Consider the following 27112-nt stretch of genomic DNA (forward strand, 5'->3'; position numbering starts at 1 on the left):
GGGAAGATCGGGCGGTTGGGGTAGATGTATGCGGGGGGAGAGTTGCTGCATCAGGTAGTCCTTGTTGTAGGTGATCAGCATCGGGCATTCTCCAACTCAGGGAGTCATCCAGAGCAGACAGAATAAGTCCATTTTACTACATGTGTTGCTGTGTCAGATACGCTGAGAAACCGTCACACCAACACGCCTGTAGCAGAAGCCAGACCAATGAACATGCCAAAGCGAGGGACGGGTCCAATGCAATGAAGCAAAGCCACAGCAAGCTTTTCATCCAGCCATCATCGTCGTCTTTGTCGTTACGGTCGACGCTATTGTCGTCGTCGTCGTCTACCGCCAGATCAATTGGTGCCAACTGACATGCTCCCCCTTTTCTTCTTTTTCTTGCTTTTTGACTTGGACAGTTTGACCTCTTCTTCAGCCTTCTCCTCCGGTTCATGGCCATTGACGCCGTTCTCGGTCATGGTGCCTGCGTTTTGCACAGTAGGCGTGGGAATGGCATCTGGCGATGTGACCGATCCATCGACAGCATCCTCCGATGTCACTGTGCTCTTCATCTCGTTCAGGTCATCCTCGGACTCGTGAATTCCGTTGGCCTCTACCACCGTGGGGTCGGACACTCCTTCGGGCTCCTCGTTACCTTCAGATATGGTGTCGAGCTTCGGGTCTTGGGGCCGGTCATCCGCCGGGTCCACGATCATGATGCTGTTGCCGACGCGAGGTCCATTGGGGGAAGGGTTGGTATCATCCGCGAATCCATCCACGGGCTTGTGCGATACCTGAGTAACGGCGTCTCCATTGACTCCACTGGTTCCATTGACTTTGGAAGTGTCGGCATCTAGACTGTCTACTCTGGCAGCCTCGACGGGTACACGGCTGACTTCCACAGGGTAGCAGTCTTCTTGTGAAAAAGGACACCCGTCGCAAAGAGCGCCGTGACTTTTCTGATCCAGCACATCTCGATGATCATGAAAGCGGCAGTAGTTAGAGAGGTACGCCTGAGGCGTCCACTCGGTCTCGCGAGCCTCGATGAAGTCCCATCCCAGCTCCGCGTGTGCCAGTACGGTATTTTTCCAGTCATTGCGGTCTTTGCTGCTGCCTTCCATGGTCGAGCGAGGTAGCTTGCCCAGCGCAGCTCGGATAACTTCGCGGAGTGGGCTGCCGACGGGAGCTGCTTTGTAAATGTCGTCCACGATAGAAGCCTGAAGCTGCCATTCATCGCTGGCGATGTGAGCTCGGATCACATCGGTGACTTGGTTGCTAAGAGCGGGTACATGATATTTTTGTGCGAAGATGCCTAGCTTGGTAGCCTCTTCGAACGTTGCTGCCTCGTCGATTGCTGGTCTCGGGTTGAGAGACCAGAGAACAAAGTCTTCGATCGTCTGGAGTGACACTCCATTGAGTTTGAGAGGTAAGCTGTCTGGTTCGCCAACTACCTTCTCACCCAACAGATCCCGGAATTTCCGAGATCGGTAGTGCAGGAAGTAGAAAGGAATTCGAACTTCTTTCTCGGAGCCATCTTCTAAGTCCACAACCAGCGTTGCGGGCTTGCTCTGGCACCATCTACTGCTGGTCAGCGAAACGTACGAGTCTGCGGCAGAGGAACTACACACTCGAGGTATAGTCGACGGTGACCAACATCCATGATCGCAAGCTCCTAAACCTGATCGCGACATCTCCTTCGAGGCGCAGAAGGTCTCGAAATATAAGTACGGCACCACGATCGAGTGATCGCTGCCCCCGCAGATGGCAGAGCCGCATCGTAGCACCAGCACTTTCACTTTGAGCGTCCGCTTAGGCATTGTCGCGTAGGTGTCCAATGTGTCCTTCTGCGACTGGTGCATGGGAGCGTGAGGCTAGCTCCTTGTCAATGGTAGCACATCTCATTGATCCTCGATGTCCAGCATACGCGCGGCTGGGCCAATCAGTCTTTGTGTGGCTGTCTGCTTTGCAGAACGAATTGTTCATCTGTCAGCCATGCTGCGAGACAGTGCCAGACAATGCCAGCCACCTTCAAGTCTCGCATCTCATTCGATATTTGCTCCAAGGGCTGCTCTCAGTAGATAGGTTGGGGGAAGATCCAACCCTTACGGTCATATTAGGTATTCGGGAAGCCGAGCGAGTAGTTGGATAGAGAGACCATGTTGCCAAGAGATGGCCAGTTGTCATTGCTCGCCTCACAAAGTGCTTGCTGCATAGATGCCTAATACCGGTGAATGTTCTCCAGTCTTGTGGTCTCGTCTAGGCCATCTGGATGCACTTCGTCACTAGCCCTCTTCGTGTTTCTAGAGAAGCTTCGATCAGCAGACTCGGTACTGACCCAATGCTCGTTGGGTAGAGGTAGGAATCGGCCATTCGAGTCGTAGCTGATACATGCACAAAGGAATAAGCATGATCCCAGATTGACGCGCAATTGGCATCCTGGCCGCAAGTCAGACACAGATTTCCACGACGTCAACGGAACTTGTGTCGTGTCTAGACCTGAATCTAGAGCGGCGTCCAGAGTCGCAGTGCTTGGGCCAGGGCGATCCTGAGCTTCTCTTCGACGGAGCGATATCGACCTTGAATGACGAGGGATCATGAGTTATTGGAAGAAAGTGCAGCCAGCAAGTTGCGTCTATATTCGTGCTGCCAAGTTCCGCTTACTGGAGCTTCCAGCTTCCTACCCCGTCTTCAGGGGTGCGAGGACGCTGGTCGTGCCCCGTCGCCGACTTGGTACAAAGTTGTGGGCTCTTTCACTGCAGCATCTATCCACTACCTGCAGATCTTGGGTATCAGCAGAGATCGACCCTTCTCACGTAGTCAGTATCTCCAGTAAACAATCTCCACTTCAAACCTCAGGAGGAATTTTCCATATTCGTAATACCCTGTCGCCACATCTGCCGTCTCGCCTTCCCACGGATCGCAAGATTTGAATCTACCACGCGTCTCTAGGACCTCAGGGTGCAAAACCGATCAGTGGAGAGGATGAACTAGGCAAATTAACCATGACGAGGCGCCGGAGAGCTTTCCACTTGGACATCGCGGTGAACATAGCATACACATGACATGCAGGCTATCTTCCTCCAAATCTCGTACCGTTGACACCCACGCCACCCTTCCCTAGCTCGGATGCAACGACTGTCGCCTCACGCACACCACGTGCAATCGTGCCTCTCACACGGCCCTCTTCCAGTACCAGCAAGCCACCAATCGTACATCCACCTGGTGTGCTGACTTTCTCGCGGATCAGCGCCGGATGCTCCCCGCTCAAGACCATGCCGGCCGTGCCACGCATCGTCTGGGCAGCCATGAGCTGCGCCTCGGCTCTCGGGAGGCCCATAGCTACTGCACCATCTGCCAACGACTCAAGCATGAGCGCCAGAAAAGCAGGGCCAGATCCACACAACGCTGTGGAGATGTCCATGTTTGAGGGTGGTAGGTGCACGACGCGGCCTACACGAGTGAAGATCCACTCGACGAGCTGAGACAGTGGCTGAGGGAGGGGAGGCGTAGGTGTGGCAATGACAGTCATCGACTCACGGACAACGGCGGCGGTGTTGGGCATGACACGAATGACACGTGTGGGATTGGATTGAGGCTCGCTAGTCAGGATGTCCTCGATCTGCTTGCCAGTCACACCGGCAAGGATTGAAATAAGGAGCTTGCCTTCCAGAGCTTTGTGCATGCCAGGCTCTGCGAGTATGTCTGCTACCATGTAGGGTTTGCAACCCAGAATCACAACGTCGGCTTGCTCAACGCCTTTGACGTTGTCATTTTGCAGGATGGTAACGTGTTCGGAAGCAGAGAAGGCCGACACAGCATTGCGGATACGCTTGGCGGATTCTGGTCGACGCACGCATCCGATAAAGCGCGACGGCGTACGTGGAGGGGTGGGGGAGCTCTCGGTGGTGGGTGTTGCGGTGCCTGAGTCTGGGTACGCAGGCGAGGGGGCAGTGGAAGGATGGTGCGAGATCGAGGAGAGAATGCCGCTCAGGATCGCGATTCCAAGTGTACCGCAACCGAGGATAGTCAAGGTCATGGGAGGTTCGGAAGAAGCAAAATTAGATGAGGACGGGACTCGGAGTGGAGCTGACATGATGACGGTAGAGGTGTACCAGTTCGAGATTCTCTCAATGTTATGCAAGATTGGAGCGCACTGTACAACACACCTAGACTATGATTGAGCTTGACCCAGCGTGTCTGTGTAGAAGCGAAGGGCGGGGAGAGCGTTGGAAATATTTCAACCCGCGATGCCGGCGGGGTAGCCAGGCACACCAATCGGAGAGCGCCAAATCCGGGGCCTTGTTGTCTCGTGGTCAGCCTCGTCAGCGGTGAGTATGTTGAGAGGTCTAGTATTTCACTGCCTTCACATCTCTCCTTCTGCGCCCAGACCACTGCGAATGACACCTGTCGGATCGATTCCCACCTCTGCCTGTGAGATATTACTATCTCAGTCCCCTGGCAGGGAAGTCTGCGTCACGAAGGTGCCCACGACACTTCCCAACTCACACATAAAACACGATGGCCGACCCTTTTGAAGTTCGCATGCGGTTCACCGCACTCCTCACACATCTATCGGCCTCCACGACATCACAAATGAAAGCCGCTCACTATGCGCTTAAGCATCGCGATATGGATGAGGACCTACACTCCTGCATCCTCGAGAATCTGGAGCGGGGTAACAACATGAACAATCGCGCCAACATAATGTATTTCCTGGAGCACCATGTCGATGCCAACCTAAAGGATGGCGGTCATGAAAATTATGTGGAGATGGTGAGGCGGGATATCAGCAGGATTGTCAACGCAGTGGCCCAGAGTGGTGCGAATGTGAAGGTCGTACGGCGGGTGATGGGAGGATTGGGTGAAAAAGGTGTGCTCGAAGCAGACATGGTGACAGGTATTGAGGAAGGCCTGAAAGAGAAGGAGGAGTCCATGGGCCGATTGCTGGGCCAAGAGGAGACTGGCGAGCCGGAAGAAGGGAAAGCCACCGAGGGACCAATGGAGGGCGTCGAGAGTACAAGGGCGACACCGAGAAAGGACAAAGAGGGCAAGCCTCGCAAAGATATCACAGACAGGGACAGAAAGGCCATCGAGCAGCGCATCGAAGAAGATCGAGAACGCAACAAGCGCTTGCGGGAAGGCGTATGGGCTGTTGCCGGCGACGATGAGCAGGAGCTGGAGAAAATGTGGGATGACGGAAGTGACCTGGGCGAAGAGGACTACGCAATTGCTCAGGAAGAGGCCGACGAGCGAGCTCAATTTGCGAGATACGCTTTGACGATGAGCCGGACACATGCCGGACATGGGGAGCATGCTGGCGCGGATGGCGGGGTCGCGGCGTAGGAATTCATTCTACAAACGGCGTTCCCGCAAGCCTCGGGCTATCTACGGCAGTCTTGCAGTCCTCCAGAGAGCTTTTCGACTTCAGCACCCTTGACCACTTGGTGGTCCTCGATATAAGGATGACGAATGTTCCATCCGCACATCGCTCCACAGCTACGCGGCAGCGAAGCGCTCAATGCAACTCGCGCAAACAGCCTCCCAATGAGAGTTGGACCGCCGTCCGCAACTACCTTTTATAGAATCACGACACGTCAACACCATCACCGTCAGCAGATACTTCCAGCAAAGACCGGATCATAAGTCCATGGTCCGGGGACGCAACCTCGAGCAGTATCGTTCCACTGTCCGTGACAGAACATCTCATCCACGATCCCATCTGGTGCCGAGCACGCGCGGTCGAAAGTTCGAAGCAGCCGAAGAATCGGTGCAGCAAACGAAAACCTGGCGGTCTTCGAGTCTTGTGAGCTCAGTCACAAGCATGGCATTTGAGAGGGAGGTCCATACAGCCCTTCAGATCTAGCGACACAGTTGTCTGCTGGCTTCCACAGCAGTCTACCAGCGATGGTGCGGTCGTTGATCATGTGAAATGGGCCCGTGGCTAAGAGACAAGTTGAATATGACCTACCTATTGTGTGTACGCTCTGCCAAGACTTTTACTGCCTGGCATCGATGGAGGGTTGGGAGAAGCACAGCAATTTACTTCACGGCCAGAGGGGCTTAGCAAGCAATTCCGAAGAGCACAGTATTGCCGCGAGAACGCGTGTGTTTGAACTGGCCGAACACTGATCACACGAAAGTTCTCCCGTCAGTTGTGGACGTAGGTGAAAGCCACATCTCTTTTCTCGCATCTTCGTGGTACGCAGGATGTGCCTGAACGCGGCCGTTCGGGTGGAGCTATATGGTTATGGACGCAACGTGTTTACGCCTTTTGCCGCTTAGATGACACATCATCCTCGGCGTCCTCATCCTCATCATCATCATCGTCTACCACTTTCCGCTTGCGAATCACCGACGGGCCAGTCTCACTACTGCCGTTACCGTTCCGCTCTTGCTCCTTTTGCAGGCTAGTGGCGTGCAGCAATAGAATACCCTCGTACTCATCCTCCTGACCACTTGCGCTGTCTTCAATCTTCGAGACGCGATCCTCCACGGGCAGCTGGATCAGAACGTCTTTGTTCTTCTTCAAGATCCGTTGCTTTAGCAGAATACGCCACCAATAGTAGCTCCGATCGTTAGGATCTGACGCCCTTGCGCCCTTGACCTTGAGAGCTGTCAAGGACCCGCCACCTAGCTGTCGATGTGAGAAAGCTATGTTGGCCAGTAGAAACAGCTCTGTCAGCCTCGAGAACTGTCTTGCGGCAATCTTGTAACGTTTGCGGATGTCCTTGAGCTTCTCAACAGGTAGGAGAGTTGCCGTTGGGACTCTTCTGATACTACCACGAGACGCCTTGGCGAAAGGATCAGTGTTGAGCTGGACTCCAGCTTTTTCGAACTCTGGTCTTAGGATCTTGAAGTCATTTACGTCTCGTAGCTTATCGAACTCCTCGCTTGGATCCTCCACGGTCAGTTCGAGGATCGTATCGTCCGCCATCGCCTCTCCATAGATTGCCTCATACAATGCTGAGCCGTGACCTCCTCTTTGGTAGTTGGGCAGAACTAAGAATTGTGAGATACGGAGCCTCGAAGACAAGCGTTTGGCGCTGAGAGCTTCTTTTGGTGGAAAGGGCTCGAGTTGCTCCGGAGTTTGAGGCTTGCGCGCCGGCGCGAGGAATCGGTAGAACCGATACGTCGTCGCGTAGCCAATAAAGCAGTAGGGTGAGGCTTGTGGCGTAGGTGGCAAAGAGAGCTTCTTGTAGACAAGATAGACACGCCATCGATCCAAGGTCCAGTCCACGTCGTCCAGATCAAGATACTGGCCGCCTTCGATGAAGAAGAGGATGAAGATCTGGATATTGCCGACGAGCTCCTTCATCCGAGGATCAGATAGAGCCGCAGCCCAGATTTCGAAAGTCTCACCATTCCGAGAGTATGATTTGACGAGCTCTCCTGGTGGCGTCCAATCTTTTGCTGAGACATCGTTCAAGAGGGCATCGTCGAAGGTGTTTTCGAATGCGCTTGACGGCAGGAAATCTTTCAAAGTCTTGTTCAGATCTAGAGCAGAGGTGTCGCCAACTGTTTTGAACTTGGAGTTATACGAGATTTGGGAATTTGGTCTTAGGTCATGCGCCGCAAATCTTAGACCGATCTCAAGATCTTTATAGCCAAATATTGATTCTGCTTCGCCGAAGATAGGATATGTGAATTGAGGGTGGAACTGGATGACAGGTTGAAGACCATCAGACGAAGGCTGAACGAGCGACACACTGATAGCATCGTTGGAGTCGACAGACCCTAATGCGTAGTCAGCATGATTATCTCTGCAGTGATGAAATGAGATAGACTAACATTCGTCCTGGGCGGCCATGGTGGGGATAGGCTAGGGATCAGTGGTTGGGTCGTTTTGCTTCCAAGGTCACCAATGTCAACAACTAGCTTGACATGAGGTGGTGAATAATGTTCTCGATGATGGTCCAAACGGACGTTACAGATGAGTTGAGGCTGGTCGCAACTGGGTCAAAATCGCCGGAACGCGTCGCGTAACGGTACGCGCAAGGCCTTGGCATTCGTGCGGACTCTGCAACCCCATTATTGCTGGGCCCCCGCATCAGCCCTCGTCCTATGGCTCACTCGGATAGCCACAGATTTTTCATGACTACGCACGCACAGCTTCTGCTATGCGCTTACATGACTAAGGACGTTGTTATGCAGATGAGAGAGCTAAAGTCGACCACACCGTGCCGGCATAGTCGGGGTCTGGTTGACATCGGCCTCTAGTGATGAGTAACAATCTCCAACTGTTCGCCCGAGACACCGCAGATGGGAACTACTGAACCAGAGTTTCCGCCGTGGTGGGCAAGCCACTACTGGTCAAGACTATTCCACGAGGCATGCCTGATTTTCAGCCTCGTACCAAATTCTGTGAGAACACAGTAGTGGAATACCTCCCACCTCTAATGGTCGCCCGACGTCGTTTCCCTTCGCAAGTTGCGCGCAGAGCCCTAGACACGGGAGCCGTGATGATTGTGTACTCGTGCTAGGACTCACGTCACCCGAGAACCCTCGGTGGGTTCAAACCATGGGGAGTGGGCATCCTCCTACCACCAAGCACGGGGTAGAGTTCCTGGGCGGCAGCACCTGTGCCGCGCCCAGCGTCTCCAACGGCAGCATGTTTAAGCTTGGCTGGCCAGATGGGCCAGTCATAGGCTTCGCTCTCCGCAAAAGTCGGTCACCATCGGGTTGGTAAGGCAATTCCTCGGGTGTGCTTGTCTTCACTGGGACCACACTAGAGAACCCCATTACCCCAGTAGGTCGAAACCGCCGGCAGTCCCAGCCCAGCTCCAGCTCCAGCTCACACAAGCGACGGTCCGTGTCCGGTCCTGCGTGACGCCCTCACCTCGCTTCGTTTCCTGCTCTTCACATCTCCCATTTTTGCGCACTACCTCGAACATTCTACGCCTGCCTCGACACGCATCGTGCCACTATCGGAAGGGTAGCCTGGTCACACTACCACCTATGTCGAGTACAACATCCACCTGAACGGACTGTGCACCGACCCAAGCGCCGGGTTAGGAGCGCGCAAAGCAATGAGCACTCGGTAGCTTCACTCCGGTATCAACATGAACCACATCGACTCATACAACGCCAAAATTGCGAACTATGTTTGCTCTGCTGTCTCTCTCATCATCCTCTGCGGGCGATTGATCCTTACCCGACACCGTGATAAGAAATTCGACATTGCTTCAGCGCTTACAGGCACATCCATCCTCGTCCTGATCGTTCGGGTTGTCGTAGTCTATTTCTATCTCTACTATGGGACATCTCAAGATTACTTCTACTCGAGCACTCGAGATAGGTTCTCATCAGAAGATCTCTCCAATATCAGGACCGGCAGCATCTTGGCTTTGGTCTCGAGATTTCTAATTACCACCTTCTACTGGCTTCAAATATGCCTGCTCCTGCTCTTCTACGGCGGAATGGTTCGCGAATTCCACTGGGTCAATACAATCAAAGCCTGTTGGCTCGCCATCGTTGTTACCTACATAACGGTCGTCCTTGTCACCTTCCTGGAGTGCACACCATTTCGACTATACTGGCAGGTTGACCCTAACCCCGGCAAATGCGTTCGAGCGTACGCCCAGCTCCTCACTCAGGGAACTTGCAACATTGTGCTGGATTTATTCCTACTCGCCATCTCATATCCATTGATCGCCGTACGGAAGCGGACGTTGTCGCAGAAACTCCGTGTTGGATCCTTGTTCATACTCGGTTTCTTCTGTATCATTGTGACGTGCTTGAGGATCGCCTATATCTATGCCGAAGATTCTTACCAGCCTGTAAGGAGTTTCTGGGCATCGGTTCAGATGCTCGTTTCAACCTTCGTGGCGAACGTGCCAACAATTTACGGATGCTTTCAACTCAACCGGCGTCGCAAATCGGCTCAAAGACAACGCAGAGCCAGCAGGCCAGAACTCTGGACGTCACTCGACTCTCCTGCGGCATCGCATTCGGATGTCCCGCAACTTCCGGTCTTGCCTGAACGAGCAAGGACAAGCGAGTCAGCAACGAGGAGCAGCGATGATGAGAAAGCCTGGAGTAGGCATATCCCTTGAAAGGCCGCTGTTTCGAGTGGATGAAATCCACAATCACAGCATACCTCGACGACAGTCGAGACCTCATATTCACGAGGACTCTCAATGGAGACCGTGACATCCGAGCCTTCCAAGCAGGGTGAGGAGCAGGCAATGCGCGTCACGAGCCGGCACACATCTCCGGCGAGCACTACCAGCCCCGGCCGCGACATGGCGGCCTTGAATTCTCTTAGGAAGCTACGAGAACAGCCTTTGTCAGGGAAGTTCTGCCGACTTGGGCCGGAAAGGTTGGGTTATCGCAGCAGTCGAGGAAGAGGGAGGGTACGTTGTCCTAGAAGTACAGAAAAGGCACGACCTGTATCCATCAAGCGTACATGTATATACCGAAGCGGAGTACATATAACATGACAAGCAGTACGAGTACAGTCGAGCAACTCTTGTGAGTACCTAGTAAACATATGTAGCCTTGCCGAGCCAATCATTCAGCCTTGTCGCTTCCCCTGCGCGGAGGGGAGAGAGGACGGACAAGGGATACCTAATTGCAAGCGAAGTACTAACTACACCAAATCTATTGCTTACATTCCCTTGTAGAGTTGTCGAAGACATGTTCGCATACATTCGCTGACAGTATCATTTGACCCTGCGAGCTCAGTCTATTTGCCAAAATGGCGGGTTTGCTGACACTCCTCAGCTTGAGCGTGGTTATGGCCGCAGCATCTTTCCTCGCCGGCATCCTACCACTATCGCTGACTCTGTCGCAAGCCCAGCTACGTCTGATATCGACGGTCGGAATGGGAGTGCTCGTGGGAACCTCACTCATCGTCATCATACCAGAAGGAGTTGAAACTCTCTACAGCGCTTCGAGTACCTCCCACGCGCACAAGAGGGACCTCGGACATTACAGCAACCTAGATGTACGATGGTCGGGACTGTCGCCGTCAGGAGGCATTGCACAAGTTGCTGCGCGCAGCCCAGTAGATCCTCCTCCTGCGGAGGCTTTCGATCTCCCCGGACCAGTTATCCCCGCGGGCGGATCTCTCGACCCTCCCAAAACACCTACCGAACCAGGCATCGTTGGCGCGCTCGCCGAAGATGGAAATAAAGATGAGCATAAGGACGAGAATGAGAATGAGGAGGACCACTCGCCTCATGCATGGATCGGCATCGCTTTGGTCTCGGGGTTCCTACTCATGTACCTCATCGACAAGGTACCGCAGTACACGAAGCCTTCGCAGAACAAACCACAAACTCACCACATTGCTTTAAACAATCTGGGACGGCGGTTCAACTTGACCACTTCACTCGACCGGGACGATGAATCTGACACTTTTCTGGATTCGAACGAGGCTGTTGCGACGCATAGGCGCGGCTTCGCAACGACGATCGGTCTAGTCATTCATGCTGCTGCAGATGGTATTGCGCTCGGCGCGTCGTCAACAACTGCTCACCGAGACCTGAGCTTGATTATTTTCTTCGCGATTATGGTCCACAAGGCGCCGGCCGCCTTCGGTCTGACCTCGATCCTTCTGAAACAGGGCCTGTCGAAGCGATCAGCTCGCGGCCATCTGGTTTTGTTTAGTCTGGCCGCCCCAGCCGGTGCGTTGGCGACGTATATTCTTGCCAACATCTTGGGAGGTTTGCGGGGCGGAACGGTGGAGGGGACAACGTTCTGGACTGGAATGCTACTCCTTTTCTCGGGCGGAACGTTCCTTTATGTGGCAATGCATGCCATGCAGGAAACATCTAAAGGACATCACGAATCTCATTCCAACGGCAGCGCCAACGGCTATGTTGATGGGAGAGACGTCCAACAAGCAGTGGAGAAGCCGTCGTTGCGGGACTTAGGAGCAGCAGTTTTTGGCATGATACTGCCTTTATTCCTTCAGATTGGTCATGCTCATTAAGAAGCATTCACTTAGGAAGTCAGGATTCAACCTTCGATACCCGACCACCGTGTATCACCATAACGCAATCACGCGAGAAGTGCTCAAGGACGATTATGGGCGAGACTATGACTATATATCTCTACTGTAAGATAGAAGCAAGCGTGTGATGTCCGAACCCAGTTTCGGGTACCAACTTTTGGCCAATGTGAGTCTAGGCGCAGCCCTCCAGATGCGCTTTCGCTCTGGCTAGGGTGGTATGGAGGATTGACAGATGGTTCATGACGGGACTTCCCAGTCACAAGATGTGTAATCACGCGATATAAGTCCATGTGATGTTATAATCGCTCCTGCAACGACAGCGAGCGTTGGGTGAAGGCCAAAGACTGGAAGGTTGGAGAAGCAGGGAGGCGCGGCAAGCCCTCGAGGTGCTCTCTGCAACAGGCCTTTAGCGCAGAAACCAGTGCTTCCAACCTCGTGTCTAAACGCTCCCTTGAATGACCTTCCTCGCCATTCATCGTCTTTTTCACAATTTGACACCAGTCAACTCGACAATTCTTCGTAAACAAACGCAGCAGATCGCGATCTTAAGTCGTTGCGGCTGAAGTGCCTCGATTCCAACCACTTCGACCTCCGCAAAACATCCTAGTTGTCATCGCGACCTCGACCACCACCGCTCATTCCTCCCCACCACCCCATCCGCCACGACTCAATTCCTCCTGCGTATTGATCGGCTCCAGATGTTAAGCATGCTCTCCAGCTAGTCTACCGCCAACGGTTCATTGACTATCGACCCTTTGACTCTCTGCGTCTGTCCGCCCCTTCTCCGACGTCACTCTCTCTCCGCTTTTGCCGCCGTCCTTCACCATGGATACAGACGATATGGTCGTGGACAGACCGCTGTCTCCACGCGCAAAACTACCCCCGATTGATGTAGAACAACTTACGAGGGGATCTCAATACTCGAGACACAACTCAATTGACCAGGATATCGATTACCAATTTCCTGCACCACAACCCGCGCCTTTAGACTCAATACGCCCGTCGAGACCAAAACACAGTATACCACATACCCGAGTGAAGCGTCTATCCAATGCGAACAAGAGCAGTATGCCTGCCGGTGTCCTTCCCTCCGCTCCCGCCTCGCCTCCCACTCCTGCCCCTTCGCCGACCCCTTATCAGAGAGCCCCAAGCTGGAACTCAGCTAGTGAGAACGAGGACTCCTTCCTTCGAGATGCTAGAAGTCATTTCGCCAGTCTGAATGCTGGGGAGAGGCAGCGTCATCTTGCCGAGCTGCTGAATATGTGCGATAGCAACTTGCTGAGCTTTGTCCACCATTTTGTTTCTCCCAGGTTGAAGAAAGACCCTTTCGAGCACTTACCCGATGAACTATGCTTAAGAGTACGTTCCCCTCTTCGCATCAGTAACTCGGCGCTGACAATACAGGTCCTTTCCTTTATCGATGACCCGCGAAGTCTGGCCCGTGCCTCCCAGGTCTCTCATCGCTGGCATAAGCTTCTCAATGACGACATGCTCTGGAAGAACATGTGTGACAAACATGCGTACAGAAAGGCTTCGAATGCATTGGAGGAGATTGAGCCTTTATACTTGCCACAAGCCGCTCGAGGTCCTTACAATTTCACGAACCGGTCGCCAAAGCGGTCCCTCGATGGTAGCTTCGTCGGTCCCTCCAACAGTGCCCCGAATTTGGCACTCCATACCAGCGAGATTCCGTCCAGCCCTCGGTCGAAAAAGAGACAGTCACAGACATACCATCACCAGTTCCGCCGTAAGTACATGATTGAGGCTGCGTGGAGGAAGGGAGGCGACTCGATCATCAAGCATATTACTCCAGATCAAGGCGTGGTAACAAGTTTACACCTAACCGACAAGTACATTGTGGTCGCCATGGACAATGCCAAGATACATGTCTTCAACACTGTTGGGGAGCATCAAAAGACGCTGAAGGGCCATGTCATGGGTGTTTGGGCGATGGTCCCGTGGGATGACATTCTTGTCAGTGGTGGCTGCGACCGAGACGTCCGTGTCTGGGACATGTCTACTGGCAAGAGCATTCACACTCTCCGAGGCCACACATCCACTGTCCGATGCTTGAAGATGTCAGACGCCAACACAGCCATCTCCGGCTCCCGAGACACCACGTTACGTATCTGGGATATACCCACTGGTATGTGCAAAAACGTCCTGGTCGGCCACCAAGCGAGCGTCAGGTGTCTGGCTATCCACGGTGACATGTGTGTGTCTGGCAGCTACGACACAACGGCTCGCGTGTGGAGCATCTCTGAAGGCCGATGCCTGCGAACTCTTACAGGCCATTTCAGCCAGATATATGCGATTGCGTTTGACGGCCAGAGGATAGCCACGGGTAGTCTCGATACCAGCGTCAGGATATGGGATCCTAAGACTGGCATGTGCCAAGCCATCTTACAGGGACACACGTCTCTGGTTGGACAACTACAAATGCGCGGCAACACTCTTGTCACCGGCGGTTCTGACGGCTCAGTCCGGGTTTGGTCTCTCCAGAAGATGACGCCTATTCATCGTCTAGCAGCGCACGATAATAGTGTTACGAGCCTGCAGTTTGATGACAACCGCATCGTCAGCGGAGGCAGCGACGGACGAGTCAAGATCTGGAGCGTAGAGACAGGTCAGCTTGTGAGAGAATTGAGCCAGCCTGCCGAAGCCGTATGGAGGGTGGCTTTTGAGGAAGAGAAGGCAGTGATCATGGCTAGCCGCTCCAACAGAACAGTGATGGAGGTACGTTGACAATAGCCGCTGCCCAAAACATTATGCTAACATGGATCAGGTGTGGTCGTTCTCTCCTCCTGGAGAAGGATCCATTTCGAGGTCCGAAACCCCATTGAGCCTTCCAGACAAGGACATCGAGGAAGACTACCGAATGTCCAGGATCGAGGCTGCAGGTGAAAGCAGCGACGTGCAGATGCGCGACTGACCGTTAGACCGAGGTTACGCGGCACAAATGATTGCGCCGGCAACGGTTTACATGATGATACCCAAGAAAAGTACAGCAACGCTATATCGCCATTCCTTGTTACGAATGGCATCACGACACGCATGCCAGGACAGCTTCTCAAGGAGCGGGCAAAAGGAGGAACCGGCGAAAGGTGTGCAAAGGCATGTGGGACAGGCACCATATGGAAGAGGGATATGCATATGTGGCATGATATCAGCATCCACCAGTCGAATTCTAGCAGCCACGAAGAGGCGAAGAATCTATATCTCTTACGAAAGCAAGCGCTTCAGACGAACGCGAGCGGGTCTTTTTAGCCAGGCACGACTTTAGGCATCAAGAGTGGCCAAAAATAATAATTGTTCCCAACATCATTATCTGTCGGAGTACCGTCTGTGCGTGTTCCATCTGTCGTGGTTGCTGGCTGAGGTAGGCGGCCCAGTGAGTTGAGTCGACATCAAACTCCTTAATCGTTACTTGTCTGTCCCTGTGCATCACATCGACGAACTCGATCCTTTCTTTCTTTCTAGTAATCGAAATTCTCAAACACGAAACTCCTCTCCGGCAGCCACGACTGGATCTCCTGCCTCATGGCCGGCGCCGTGCACAAATACCAGTCATCGACTCCCGCACCAGTATCAATGGCCGTCAGGTCCTCCTTGCGCAGCCGCCGCCGCTGTACCTTCACACCCTCCAGGCGCGTCAGCTCGTCCAACTGGGTCCGCTCCTCGTCGCCCAGCACCGATTCGTCACCCGAGAGGAAGACCTGCATGCGCTCTCGCAGCGACGGGAACTGCGTCAGTATGTCCAGCGCGAGCCCCACGTCCCTGATGCCAACGCTCCACGCGACGTGCACGCGCGCCACGTCCAGCTCGCCCATCTGGCCCAGCAGCGGCGTGACACCGATTCCCGCCGCGACGAAGCCCACCACGCGTTTGGCGCCGCGCATGTCGAAGCGGAACTCGCCGCCGAAGCCACGCACGCCCAGCTCGACGCCGCCGCCGCCTTCGCGCTGCCACGCCAGCCAGCCCGTCACGCTGCCGACCTTGCGCACGGTGATTTCGAATTCCTCGCCGTGCACGCCGAGGGCGTTGGGGATGGAGCTGACGGTGAAGGTGCGCAGGTAGTCGTCGTTCAGCGCGGTGGGGTCGTCGTCGCGCATGTGCGTATAGCCCATGTCGAGCTCGGCGGAAAAGTCGAGCGCCACGTACTGGCCGGGGAGCCAGGGGCCGTGGACGCTGGGGTCGGAGAGGGAGAAGCGGTAGCGCGTGATGGTGGGGGTGAGGCGGGTTTTCTTGATGAGGGTGGCGGTTGCGGGGGCGGCCGAGGTGGCCGTGTTGGTGAATTCGGGGGTGGTTTCGGTGGTCAGGGGCCGGACGCGCGGGTTGTAGGGGGAGCGACCTTGTTGGGCGTCGTCCATGTTGTGGCCCCTGAAGGGCAGGCCCTGGGTGACGAGCTTGGAGTCGGCGACGCGCAGCCGGACGGCCAACTTGGTCTTTGCCATGACGTTCGCGGCATCTTTCCCAATGAGGACTTCGGTCTCACCCGTGACGTACAGGACATCGCCGGTCTCGAAGTCGGGGATACACAGACCGGCCCGCGGCGTGGCCATGAGATTGCCGAGTGTTTGGTACAGGTTGTTGCCGCTGTACTCGGGCCAGACGATCTCGCTCGTGGTGCCATCTTCGGAGTCGTGGACTCGCACGAAGCCAGGCGGTCCGCCGCGGTGGTTGCAGTCCATATCCTCGTGCTCGTGGGCCGAGGCGACGAAGAACAGGTCTGCCTTGTCAATCAACTTTCTTGCAGCGTCGCCCAGCCGCGGGCCGCTGTCCAGCAGCTTCGCGTGCGGGATGGCGGGCGTGATTTTCTTGCGGTTCAGATATTTGGGGCAGTTCCCCAGCGACTGCTCGATCTTGAGCACCAGTTGCGCCTCGCCGGCACTGACACCCTCATCCTTGTCTTCCTGCTCAACGTTGTGCCTCGAGCAAGCACCGCCCACCACTCGCCCCATCAACTTGACTCTGGCCCGCTCCTCTAGAAGGATACTCAAGGCCGCCACTAGCCTGCCCGCGCCCTCCTCCCTGAGCACCTCGCCATCCATCTTGCCCCGGAACAGTGTCTGCACAACGGGGTCGTGCACGGTGTCCACGACGGTGCGCACGCCCAGCACGGAGCGCGCGACCTGTTGTGCGAACGGGGCCTCGCCGCCCCAGACTGTTGTCCAGGGCCGGTCCTGGTCATCGAGCGTGCCGAGCGCCATCAGAGGGTAGCGCTGCACGAGGTGGGCAGCGCGGGGTGTGAGGAAGGGCGTGGTCGGGTTGTCCATGTGGTCGACGCCAGTGAGTTTGTGGGCGAGGACTTCGCCCGAGTGCCACGACATGCCTTCGTGAAAGGCCATGGTGGTGGGGGTGTTGATGAGGCGGATGGAGCCGTTGTTCGGCAGTATACGACTTCTCGAGCAACAGGTAGTGTTTGTGTTGAATATGTCGCAAAGGGGGGGTGAGGATACACTCAGTGTGCCTTCGGAAGTATAGCACAGCTGTGGTCTGTGGTATGGTGGCGAGGTCGATGGTATCCGGGCCAATGGCTCAGCAAGCAGATAACATTGTATAAATACTCCTTACCATGCACTGCGCTGCGGTCAAGCGGCAATATATATGCAGAGCGGTTCATGCTCAAACACTGATCTCAGTGAGGTAGTTGAGGGTTATGCTGACTCGGTCTAGCGTGGCTCGCTGGCGCAGACATGCATTGTGTAATCAGCGCCGCCACGCATGCTGGTAGACTAATCACCTGCCGCTGTAAGATGGTGTTTAGAGAGGCGAGAGGTGTATGCGGGGGGACTTTTCGGCGAGGGCGGGGTTATGTAAGCGGGGGGCTGCTCCGGGGGCTCGTGTCCAGGGCCCGGGCCCTTGACTCGTAGGTGTTCGCTAACTCGAGATCGAGCGCCATCGTGTCGAATCGTGCATGGGCTTCTTTACTGTCGAGCCCATCAAAACAGCAAGAGATCATTCTAGCAGCAGACCGGATTGAACCTCGTCGAGCGCTGCCACCTTGAGAAGACCCGAGCAGACCTGAAGGTATCCCACATGGGCGCCGGCTGCAAGACATAGTGGCTCCATTGATGTTTGCAGAATGCCGTAGGGGTTCGTTGCCTGAAAATCAGGGCGGCGCTGGCCGGTTGTGGTTGTGGTGGTGGCTGTGGCTGTGCTTGCTGCACTTTGGCCGACGCTGCCTTGACGTCACGTCGCTTCTTGTGAGTGTTTTCCATTGCCTCCCGGTATGTTGGGTAAGTGAGCGTGTGTATTCAAGCATGATTTGCATGATGCCGTCCCGCACATAGACATAGACTTACCTCCTTGACTTATCTATACTAGCGGTCCTGACTTCCATGGCGTTATCAGAATGGCTCCTCAGTTAACGCCGACCCAGTCAGCAGCCTTGTTCGACATCCTCTCCCACTACGACACCTACGCCGAGATTAGAGACTTTCGCTTCCCAGGATCACTCAGCCATTATGGACCACCATTCCAAGTCCACAGCGGCCATCCTTCTACCTCGCCTGCACTCCAGACGCTGGTCACTCGCTACCTCTTGACCCTTCCAGGGCTGAAAGATCTCCCCGAGAATTGGTGGAAAGTCCAGTGCTACGACATCATCGAGAATCTTGAAACATCCAACCTCAGTGAAAGCTACGACAAGGGCGCTATAGGAAGCCGTAAGACCCTCGCCACCGCCATCTCCGCTCTCATTGAGTATCCCGTCCGTGGCACATTCGGTGGTTTCGCAGAGGTCAAGGACCCTAATCCCAGCTATGATACGACCAAGGCCGATGATATAGCACGAGCGTTCCGAGACTTTATGGATGGATGTATCTACGGTAGTGTGCTGGAGGAGACGGTCGCAAAGGCATCGGAAACCGACGATCTGAGTCAGCATACCTCCTTGATCAGAGGGGTGCACGAATTCGTCCTTGTCAAGTGGGTGCCTTTTGCACGAGCGTGTGCCCCCCGACGCTGACTGGTCTTCTAGTCTTGCCTCCTTCATGCATTACACCTTGGTCTTGTCTCCGAAGGGCCAGTACCTACTGAAGCTGATCGACAACGCCAACAAGCTCATTCCCTACATGCTCGTCAAGCAAACCCTGCGCATCGGAAATGTTGCATCAATGATCAGTGCAATGGTCCGCATCGGATTGGCCAAGATGAGCGTGTCGAGCGTAACCAATTGGATTGGCCTCACCTCTGGTGCGGACGAGGGCATGAACCTTTTGCAGCAGTGCGTCGCTCCAATCCCGTGTCTGTCCTGAGCTGACAGGCGATAGCATCATCTCTCAGGTCCTGAGTTGGGATATCCGCGACTTGGAGAGCAGGGGTGGCAAAATCGAGAAAGAACGTGGCAAAGATGGCAAGGAGCAACTTCAGCTTCTGCGAGAATATCCAACCTGGTCGAGAGAGGACCAGACTCGCGTTCGTACTCAGAGTCAGAAGGATTCGATCTCGATTGTCAGCTCCATGCTCAAAGACAAAGGTCTCGACTCGAATCTGAACCAACAGCAACACGAGCATGCGCTGGAGTATCTTGCTATACAGCTCTCGATTCGGGATCGGAAAGAGATCATCAAAGCCTTCTGTCACGCTAGCCCGGACCACTTTACGCAGTCAATCCGAGAGCTGGTCGATGCTTACGACCCGGTCATCAGGCAGATGCACAACTCGATCAATCTATCAGGAACCATAGGCGACTTTGAGCACTTCCTGAGAGACATGATCAAGTTGGCCAGGATTCAGACGGACGCCAAAGGGCGCTCCACCGTTCCTACCATCGGAGACTTTGTCATGCTGTTGAAGAAACATCAGTTTTCGTGTCATACCTTTATTCACCAGGCTTGCAAGAATGGTCCAGCACTCACGGACTGGTACCTTGTCTGGGCCAAACAAGCAGCTGCTCAGTTCAAGCGGCCTGGACCAGCGGTGGAGCGAGGAACGCTATCCGACGCAGGCAACGTGACTGAAGACTTGGGTAAGATGTTTGCAAATTTGCCTTCCGAGAAGCAGGAACAGATCCTGCCCTTACTGGACGCGCAATCTCGTTATTTGGACGATATGCATGCGGCTTCGAGGGCGCGTCTTGAGTCGGTTCTGCACTCACCGCCGTCCAAGGATAAGACGATAGCCAGCATCTTCTCGGGGTTGAATAGCAGGCCTTCGAGCAGACCACCATCACGGGCTCCTTCACCGGCGCCTCCACAGCACGACGAGCAGCAATCGACCCGCAAAGATCCAGATGCGCCGACACCGGTCATAAAATCTGACGCCGGACCAGGCGCTTTTCTTTCTAGGTGGCAAGACATCCTCGACAACACGCCTATTACACCCCATACCCAGGAAGGTAAGGTGTTGAAGGCCAGCAGCAAAGATGTGGTCAACGAAAGTACCAAGGATGTCGATGGCGAGAAGCTGGCTGAGTTTCCGGCGAAAGAGGCCAAGGGCGACAAGGTGAAGCCCAGCGCAAAGAAGCCAGACGTGCGAGTAGTGGTTGAATGCATGGCCGAGGATTTCAAGCGGCTGTTGGCAGAGAAGAGCTGCACCTGGTGATAGAGATGATAATACAGTAGAGACTCAGGCGGTGAAATTGCCGTGAAGCGTCGAGTGCTTGGTCCCTATTTTGATTGGCGACCCTTAAGGGCTGAAAATGGGCGCTGAATCAGCTTGCCGCAGGCTTAACGCCAGGCTTGACGTAGGCGAACGTGTGCTTGATGGCCAACAAGCTTCAGCGGCATGCTGTTACTCGGTGACGTCGAGCTCCATGCCTACATCCGGACCTCCCGCTGTCCTCATCCACTCACAGCATTGCGATAGAGCTCCCTGTTTGTTCGGTGGGTGTTGAGCTCGTGTGTGTCCTGTCTGTTCCTGGCGATCTGACTTTCTCGCCCTCGCGCGTCACGGCTGCCGCGGCTCTTGATGAGCCATCTTTTCCCAACAAGCTACAGCCTTTGTACTGTGCACGTCCTGCTCTGTGTCGATTGATGTGCTCTCCGCTGTCGTTGACAAAGTGATTTGTATCTGCTGCTGCTTCATAGACCTGCTGGACCAAGTCTGGGCTCTCTGGTGGTGACTGGTTGACTCTCTGCTCCCACAAGCTTCCCGACGCAGCGCACCTCGACCCCATTGAGCACTCACCTCGTTCTTCGATTTTCCTCGTCTCTCAGATTCGTACACATCATGGCGTCAAACACCAAGTCGGCGCTCAAACCGCCCTCCATCTCTCCACCCGCCAACTATGGCCCCTTTGGCAAAATCGAGCCCAACTCGACAAAATACTTTGCAGCATGCATGCTAGGTGTACGTTTGACTCACCACGTCTCTCGTTGAAACCCCCCCAACTAACTAACCTCCTCCACCAGGGCGTCGTGGCCTGCGGTCCCACACATACGCTCGTCACGCCGCTCGACCTCGTCAAGACGCGCCGGCAGGTCTCGCCGGGCATCTACAAGTCCAACCTGCAAGGCTGGTCCCAGATCTGGAAGGCCGAGGGGCTCCGCGGCGTCTTCTTCGGCTGGAGCCCGACGTTTGTGGGCTACTCGTTCCAGGGGCTGGGCAAGTACGGCTTCTACGAGATCTTCAAGCACCAGTACGGCGACAACATGTTCCCCAACATGAACCGCACCGTTGTTTTTCTGGCCGCCTCCGCCTCGGCCGAGTTCATCGCTGATATGCTGCTGTGTCCCTGGGAGGCCATCAAGGTGCGCATGCAGACCACCCTACCGCCCTACGCACAGAATCTGCGTGAGGGCTGGAGCAAGGTCGTGGCCAAGGAGGGCGTGTCGGGCTTGTACAAGGGTATCGTGCCGCTCTGGGGCCGTCAGATCCCCTACACCATGTGCAAGTTCGCCACGTTCGAGGAGACGGTCAGCGTCATCTACAAACAGCTGGGTAAGCCCAAAGAGGAGTACGGCAAGGTGGCGCAGACCGGCGTCAGCTTCTTGGGCGGTTATATCGCGGGTATTGCCTGTGCGATTGTCAGCCACCCGGCCGATGTCATGGTCAGCAAACTGAACAGTGATCGAAAACGTAAGCCCCCCCCTCCTCTCCTCTATTCCGCCCCACGACGTCTTCTCAACTGCTAACAAATATGTGTTCTTACAGCCGGCGAGAGTTCCGGCAAAGCCATGACCCGCATCTACGGCAATATCGGCTTCACCGGCTTATGGAACGGTCTGCCCGTCCGCATTGCCATGATCGGTACTTTGACGGCCTTCCAATGGCTCATGTACGTGTCTCCCCCCCGATGTGCCCGGCCCCGGAGATGGGTTACTGACAAAAGCAACAGCTACGACTCGTTCAAGGTCTACCTCGGCCTCCCCACGACCGGTGGTCACTAGAGGAAACCCTCGTTTCTTCCTCTGAAAGGTGCGGCAGCGAGGACAGTACGACAGAGGAGACAGACATGGTCTGGCAAGGTTGTCCAGTCGAATTTCCACGCCGTGCAAACTGGGCGGCAAAGGGGCGGACGGAAGTGGAGAGAATCTTGGAAAAGTCCAACGAGAGCAACGGCATTTTTGCGGGGAGATCATCAGGCAATTGGAACATCATCGGAGAAAAAGGCGCGTGCCACAGAAAGATAGCTAGGAAAAGCTGTGCCACAGAAGAAAGATTTTAGTATATCTCGGAGAACAGGACATTGAGGTAGATGCAGTATCTCGGGAAAATCAGAAATCAACTCAGCCCCCCCAAAACACCTCATCCCTGTTCTCCCCCTCCACACCTGAATTGAATGGATGAACGACCAAGCGAAATCGGTGTTGATGAAAGGCAACCGAAAGTCGCTCCTATGATAGAGCTGCCCTGCGTGTTTGTTTATTTCTGTCCGATATGCAATCTGCTCACGTGCTTCGAGCGACCACTGCCTTTTAGGTGGCATTGCAGTCGCAGTGGCGACTCTTCCTCCTCCTCCTCCTCCTCCTCCTCCTCCTGCTCCTGCTGCTGCTGCTGCTGCTGCTGCTGCTGCTGCTATGCTAGCAGTACTACTGTACTTGCGATGAGGCGTTAAGAGTCAGAAGAGGGGAGGGGGAAGTGTTGGACAAAGGAACTCTCAAGAACCCCTCACCGCAAACGGTGTATACGCACACAATACACTTATAGGATGGCCGTAGCGTCTTGCATCGTCGGGAATACTAAATATGTAAAGTGGTGGTAGTCTTGTCAGGCAGCGGAAAGCTTGGCACGCTCTCTCCACAGAGTCACATACAACCCCCCTCGCCCCAACCTCACTGGAGTGAAAAAATCATACAACATCTCAAACTTGGGGCCATCACAAGCTCTGATGTCTGGCCGAGCCGGTGAGAGGGGGGGCTGTATCAATGGCAGGCTGGCATGATGGCAAGAAGGCACATTTGAACATGAACAAACGTTGCTCCAACGTTTAAAAGAACAGCGCCGCCCGTTGAGGCCGTCTCTTGCCAGCAGGAAGCAGAGAGAAGGAGACGGGAGAACAGGGGAGGGAGGAGAAACGTCCCCGGCCCTACAATATTTACATTACGTACGCTCTCACACCACTGAATCAAGCTGCTGGGGTCAACCACCTTTTTGAGAGAAGCCGGCTGCTGGTTTGGAACTGTTTCCACTACTACTACTGCTGCTACTGCTGCTGCCGCTGCCCCTACCTTGACGCATGGCACACATAAGCCTATCCTTCGCACGCAGCTAGAAATGGAGAAGTGGAGGGTTATATGGCAATTAAGAACCGAACTGCGGTATCGAGTTCGGTGACTCGCGTTAGCAAGCAGGAAATCTGCCGTCTCAGGGCCGAAGCTGGAAAGTATTGGTATACGCTTTTGTGACCTTGGTTATGGCTTGATCTCGGGCACCATGCCCCAGACACATAAATGGATGAGAGGACGAGAAAGGAAGAGATGGTATATCTTTGGTGCATTCGTGCATGATGCCGACATCACAATCACAGACTCAGCTCCCGACGTGGAGGCAGAGAGCATGATGGACAAGTCAGTTGCGCCATTGATACGTGTGGACTTGACGGCGTTGAAGGGAATCAGGCAGTGAAAGACTTGGCAATGTCCGGGAAGGAGGAAAGAAAGGTCCTTGAGCCCCCGATGGGACTGGCGATGGTGACGATGTGCATCTGATGTTGGGTTGTGGAGACAGCTGTAAAGCTACCACTGCAGCATGAAAGGTGGTTGCGGGAGTGATACGAGAGTTGGCTAGCCACTGGGCCATCAAAATTGATCTCTGCGATGGAAACTCGAGTTGAATGGCTAGAGCGGCCACTGAATCACCATGATTGGGCTGGACCGATATATCTCCTTGGATCGTTTTCTTGGTGGTCGTCTCCAGATCGTGACCTGGCTTGATATCTGTCTTTGCTCCTTGCCAAACTTAGGCCACTTAGGCTTGATGCGCATGGTGCACTCGGGGATCGTAACAGCCGGGGTCCTGCAGCGGGCATCTTATTTTCTCATGCTTGAAATGTGGGCTGGAGAGTCGCCAAACGAACCCTAACTGCGACACAGCTACATGCTGTCTGAGACGTGATCCCTGGTCTGAAGCCATGGTGATGGCGATCTGAGGGTTATAATAGAACAATTGCCTCTTGCCCAGGGGGTGTCTCCTCGGATAGAACGGAAGCCGGAAAATGATGTACACGGCAGGGAGGGCTGTGTCCGAACTTCCCCGATTGAGGAATCTGTTTCAAAGTATCGTCAACGCGGATATGGACATGCACCATCATGGACAATAATGCATCCGGGCGATGAGGGCTAGTGAAGCCTGACGATCATGAGCCGCTTGCAAGTTAGACGACACGACAATGGGTGATGCAAAGAAGTATGTACCCCGCTGCTGAGTCAGAGTTGCTCAAGGTATAGGACAGTCGCCGTCACTATGGGTGAAATTTTGACGTGTCGAAACGAAGATTCTGCCTGAAGCCTGAAACAGATGCATGGACCAGCAATGTGGCCGGATGCACACGATGCACACGATGCACACGATGCACAGGACTGCAGGCTAGCCGGTTACAGCACACCGAGAATTGAGCGATCGTCCGAGATCGATATTTAGCGTGCCGTAGAAGAGTCTTTGCAGTCCGTATTTCTGCCAACGGCGATCCTGGTCTGGGTTGATTGTCCAGTAGTAGCTTTGATGAACAACACCAAGGTCCGGGCGCTCCCTGCCCTGGCCCCCTGGGTCTGTGGGCGTAAACCGAGTGATCGACCGTCCGCTCACTTCCCAAACTTAACCCAGTCTGGGGATGCTTTTTGGACCAAACTCCCATCCAGCGAACTCTGTTATGGCTTTTGATCGTCCCTCGAGCTGGTAGAGGTATGGGGTTCTTGGGGGCTGTGTAGCGGGGTGCAGAAATGTCAAGCTTGGACCATACTTTGTCGGTATTCCCAAAAGTCTTGCATCTGTACCTCAAGGCCTCTTATCCACCCACAGGTAAGCTTTGTCCCAGAAAGTGGGTTACCACACCTCGGTCGTGACCTCGGTTGTAACCTCGGTCAGACGATTCGACCTCGAGCAATTCATTCTTCCTGGCAATCATCTCTTGAGGGTCGTGGCGCAGAGGGCATAATGTGGGGTGTACAGAGTACCGGGATATGTTGGACACGGCAATCAAGCGGTGAAGGCAGGGAGATCAACCTTGACTACCCAGTGCTTTTGTTCGACTGAGATCGTCCCGGTTCGGTAGCCGGCGGCGTTCCTTTCCGTACTTTTCCGTACCTCTCAAAAAGTTCTTAGCGGTGGCATACTTCAGGGTTATGTCATTGAGCCGAGGAGATCAGTGAGGCGGGCTGGCAGCCTTGCATGCAGTTGCAGGAGAGTGAGTTTCTTTTTATGCAGAGGCTAATATGGAGGTGGATGTCAGAGGGGCGATCTGATACTCGGGTATGGCTAGCCGTTGCGGAACCGCAGGCTGTGGCGGTTGACAGTTGCAACCAAGACCTGGCATCTGGGCTGGCTCCAGTATGCATCCTGGAGAAGCTTGGTGAAGCCGTGCTTGGATCGGGAGGACCTCTGTATATTGTGGTGTCGGTATTATTGACTTCGTTTCGACTCTGGTGCGGAGCCATGAGCAGCATCTTGGGGACGGTCGACCCTTGCAGCGAATAGCAACGTTGGCCCGCAGTGATTTCAGGTAGCACAACGCCGAAGTGTATCTTGCATGCTGTTAGCTCAATTCGACGTCACTGCCCACGCCGGATTCCAGGGACATGTCATGAGTGATTTTTCCGTCGTTTGTTTTAGCTATCACGATTCTGAGCAGGCGGAGCGCTAGTATGGGCCAGTAGAAGGGGAGGGGGTCTAGAGCGTGGTAGTGGTAAATGGCGGCATGGAAAAGACTTGGTGTGATGCCAGAGGGATGCAGGGATATAGAGATCTTTGCTCTAGGGCTAATGGGACCGAGGACCGAAAACTGGTGATCGCTGGTGATCGCTGGGCGCCAAACCACAAGTGAGCTTCGGAAGGTGCAGCAGTGCCCCCCACTACTGCTCGAGTACGGAGTAGCACCACCACCATATTCCCCGTGGCTCTGAGCATGTTAGAACAAACTTCGACCTTGCGATTTTGTTTGCTCCTCGACCCATTTTATATGTATATTTATATCCGGGGTGGGCGTGGGGGCTGACACGGTGTGGTAGCCTCCCTAATCTGGGACTTTCTGGTCTCGATCTTCCGCGCTCGAGGTGGCATGAGCCCCGATCTATGGGTTGGGTTGCAAATTTTTCCCCTTGGCGGCTTTGTGTAGCGCGAGGAGCAGGAAAAAGCTTCTCCGTGGTCACGGAACGCTTCGCCTTGCTCGTCTCCTCGTCTACAGCTCTTGGGCAGAAAGGAAATCGCGCATGTTACAGAGTACAATGTACAGCCAACGGTGGCTGCAGGATCCCTGTCCCTGTGTTCGGGCCTTTGTCGGCTGAGCCCGGAGAGGCGGGCTGGCCTATTACACATGACGATTTCGAGGCGGATTAGGGACATGGGAAACATCACCACAAAGGTGGTTTTCTCTGCATGAGAACCTTGACATTACCGTTTCAAGAGAGTTCGTCGGCCCCCTCCACTAGAGGGAGATCCTGGGCACCTCAAGCACGGTATGACGAAATTTCCTCGAGAAGCTGCCGGTTGCATCGAACGGAAACTCGGGACAGAGGCACGCTTTATGCAGTGACTACAGGAGCACTACACAGTAATGTACAAAGCCAGATCCTC

The 27112-nt window shown here is 54.6% G+C and overlaps 10 protein-coding genes across 10 annotated transcripts; 6 read left to right on the top strand and 4 right to left on the bottom strand.

Annotated features, from left to right (window-relative positions):
- Positions 1-338: 338 nt before the first annotated feature.
- Positions 339-1642, bottom strand: HMPREF1541_05588 (uncharacterized protein; the record flags this gene model as incomplete). Its single annotated transcript, XM_008719928.1, has 2 exons — positions 339-1560; positions 1611-1642. 2 exons carry the CDS (start codon positions 1640-1642, stop codon positions 339-341), a joined length of 1254 nt encoding a protein of 417 aa, XP_008718150.1.
- Positions 1643-3052: 1410 nt separating this feature from the next.
- HMPREF1541_05589 (pyrroline-5-carboxylate reductase) lies at positions 3053-4075 on the bottom strand (the record flags this gene model as incomplete). The annotated part of the gene is made up of 1 exon (XM_008719929.1): positions 3053-4075. One exon carries the CDS (start codon positions 4073-4075, stop codon positions 3053-3055), a length of 1023 nt encoding a protein of 340 aa, XP_008718151.1.
- Positions 4076-4500: 425 nt separating this feature from the next.
- HMPREF1541_05590 (uncharacterized protein) lies at positions 4501-5325 on the top strand (the record flags this gene model as incomplete). Its single annotated transcript, XM_008719930.1, has 1 exon — positions 4501-5325. The coding sequence occupies one exon, from the start codon at positions 4501-4503 to the stop codon at positions 5323-5325; it is 825 nt and encodes a 274-aa protein (XP_008718152.1).
- A 919-nt stretch (positions 5326-6244) lies between these two features.
- HMPREF1541_05591 (uncharacterized protein) lies at positions 6245-7789 on the bottom strand (the record flags this gene model as incomplete). Its single annotated transcript, XM_008719931.1, has 2 exons — positions 6245-7716; positions 7771-7789. The coding sequence occupies 2 exons, from the start codon at positions 7787-7789 to the stop codon at positions 6245-6247; spliced, it is 1491 nt and encodes a 496-aa protein (XP_008718153.1).
- A 1252-nt stretch (positions 7790-9041) lies between these two features.
- HMPREF1541_05592 (uncharacterized protein) lies at positions 9042-10034 on the top strand (the record flags this gene model as incomplete). Its single annotated transcript, XM_008719932.1, has 1 exon — positions 9042-10034. The coding sequence occupies one exon, from the start codon at positions 9042-9044 to the stop codon at positions 10032-10034; it is 993 nt and encodes a 330-aa protein (XP_008718154.1).
- Positions 10035-10678: 644 nt separating this feature from the next.
- HMPREF1541_05593 (uncharacterized protein) lies at positions 10679-11917 on the top strand (the record flags this gene model as incomplete). Its single annotated transcript, XM_008719933.1, has 1 exon — positions 10679-11917. One exon carries the CDS (start codon positions 10679-10681, stop codon positions 11915-11917), a length of 1239 nt encoding a protein of 412 aa, XP_008718155.1.
- Positions 11918-12763: 846 nt separating this feature from the next.
- HMPREF1541_05594 (uncharacterized protein) lies at positions 12764-14870 on the top strand (the record flags this gene model as incomplete). Its single annotated transcript, XM_008719934.1, has 3 exons — positions 12764-13297; positions 13343-14674; positions 14724-14870. 3 exons carry the CDS (start codon positions 12764-12766, stop codon positions 14868-14870), a joined length of 2013 nt encoding a protein of 670 aa, XP_008718156.1.
- Positions 14871-15414: 544 nt separating this feature from the next.
- HMPREF1541_05595 (uncharacterized protein) lies at positions 15415-17286 on the bottom strand (the record flags this gene model as incomplete). Its single annotated transcript, XM_008719935.1, has 1 exon — positions 15415-17286. The coding sequence occupies one exon, from the start codon at positions 17284-17286 to the stop codon at positions 15415-15417; it is 1872 nt and encodes a 623-aa protein (XP_008718157.1).
- Positions 17287-18293: 1007 nt separating this feature from the next.
- On the top strand, positions 18294-20485 carry HMPREF1541_05596 (uncharacterized protein; the record flags this gene model as incomplete). Its single annotated transcript, XM_008719936.1, has 3 exons — positions 18294-18868; positions 18921-19166; positions 19213-20485. The coding sequence occupies 3 exons, from the start codon at positions 18294-18296 to the stop codon at positions 20483-20485; spliced, it is 2094 nt and encodes a 697-aa protein (XP_008718158.1).
- Positions 20486-21112: 627 nt separating this feature from the next.
- On the top strand, positions 21113-22272 carry HMPREF1541_05597 (uncharacterized protein; the record flags this gene model as incomplete). The annotated part of the gene is made up of 4 exons (XM_008719937.1): positions 21113-21232; positions 21295-21961; positions 22037-22160; positions 22221-22272. The coding sequence occupies 4 exons, from the start codon at positions 21113-21115 to the stop codon at positions 22270-22272; spliced, it is 963 nt and encodes a 320-aa protein (XP_008718159.1).
- Positions 22273-27112: the final 4840 nt, after the last annotated feature.

Source organism: Cyphellophora europaea (genome assembly GCF_000365145.1).
Source record: "Cyphellophora europaea CBS 101466 unplaced genomic scaffold supercont1.5, whole genome shotgun sequence".
Lineage (NCBI taxonomy): Eukaryota > Fungi > Ascomycota > Eurotiomycetes > Chaetothyriales > Cyphellophoraceae > Cyphellophora > Cyphellophora europaea.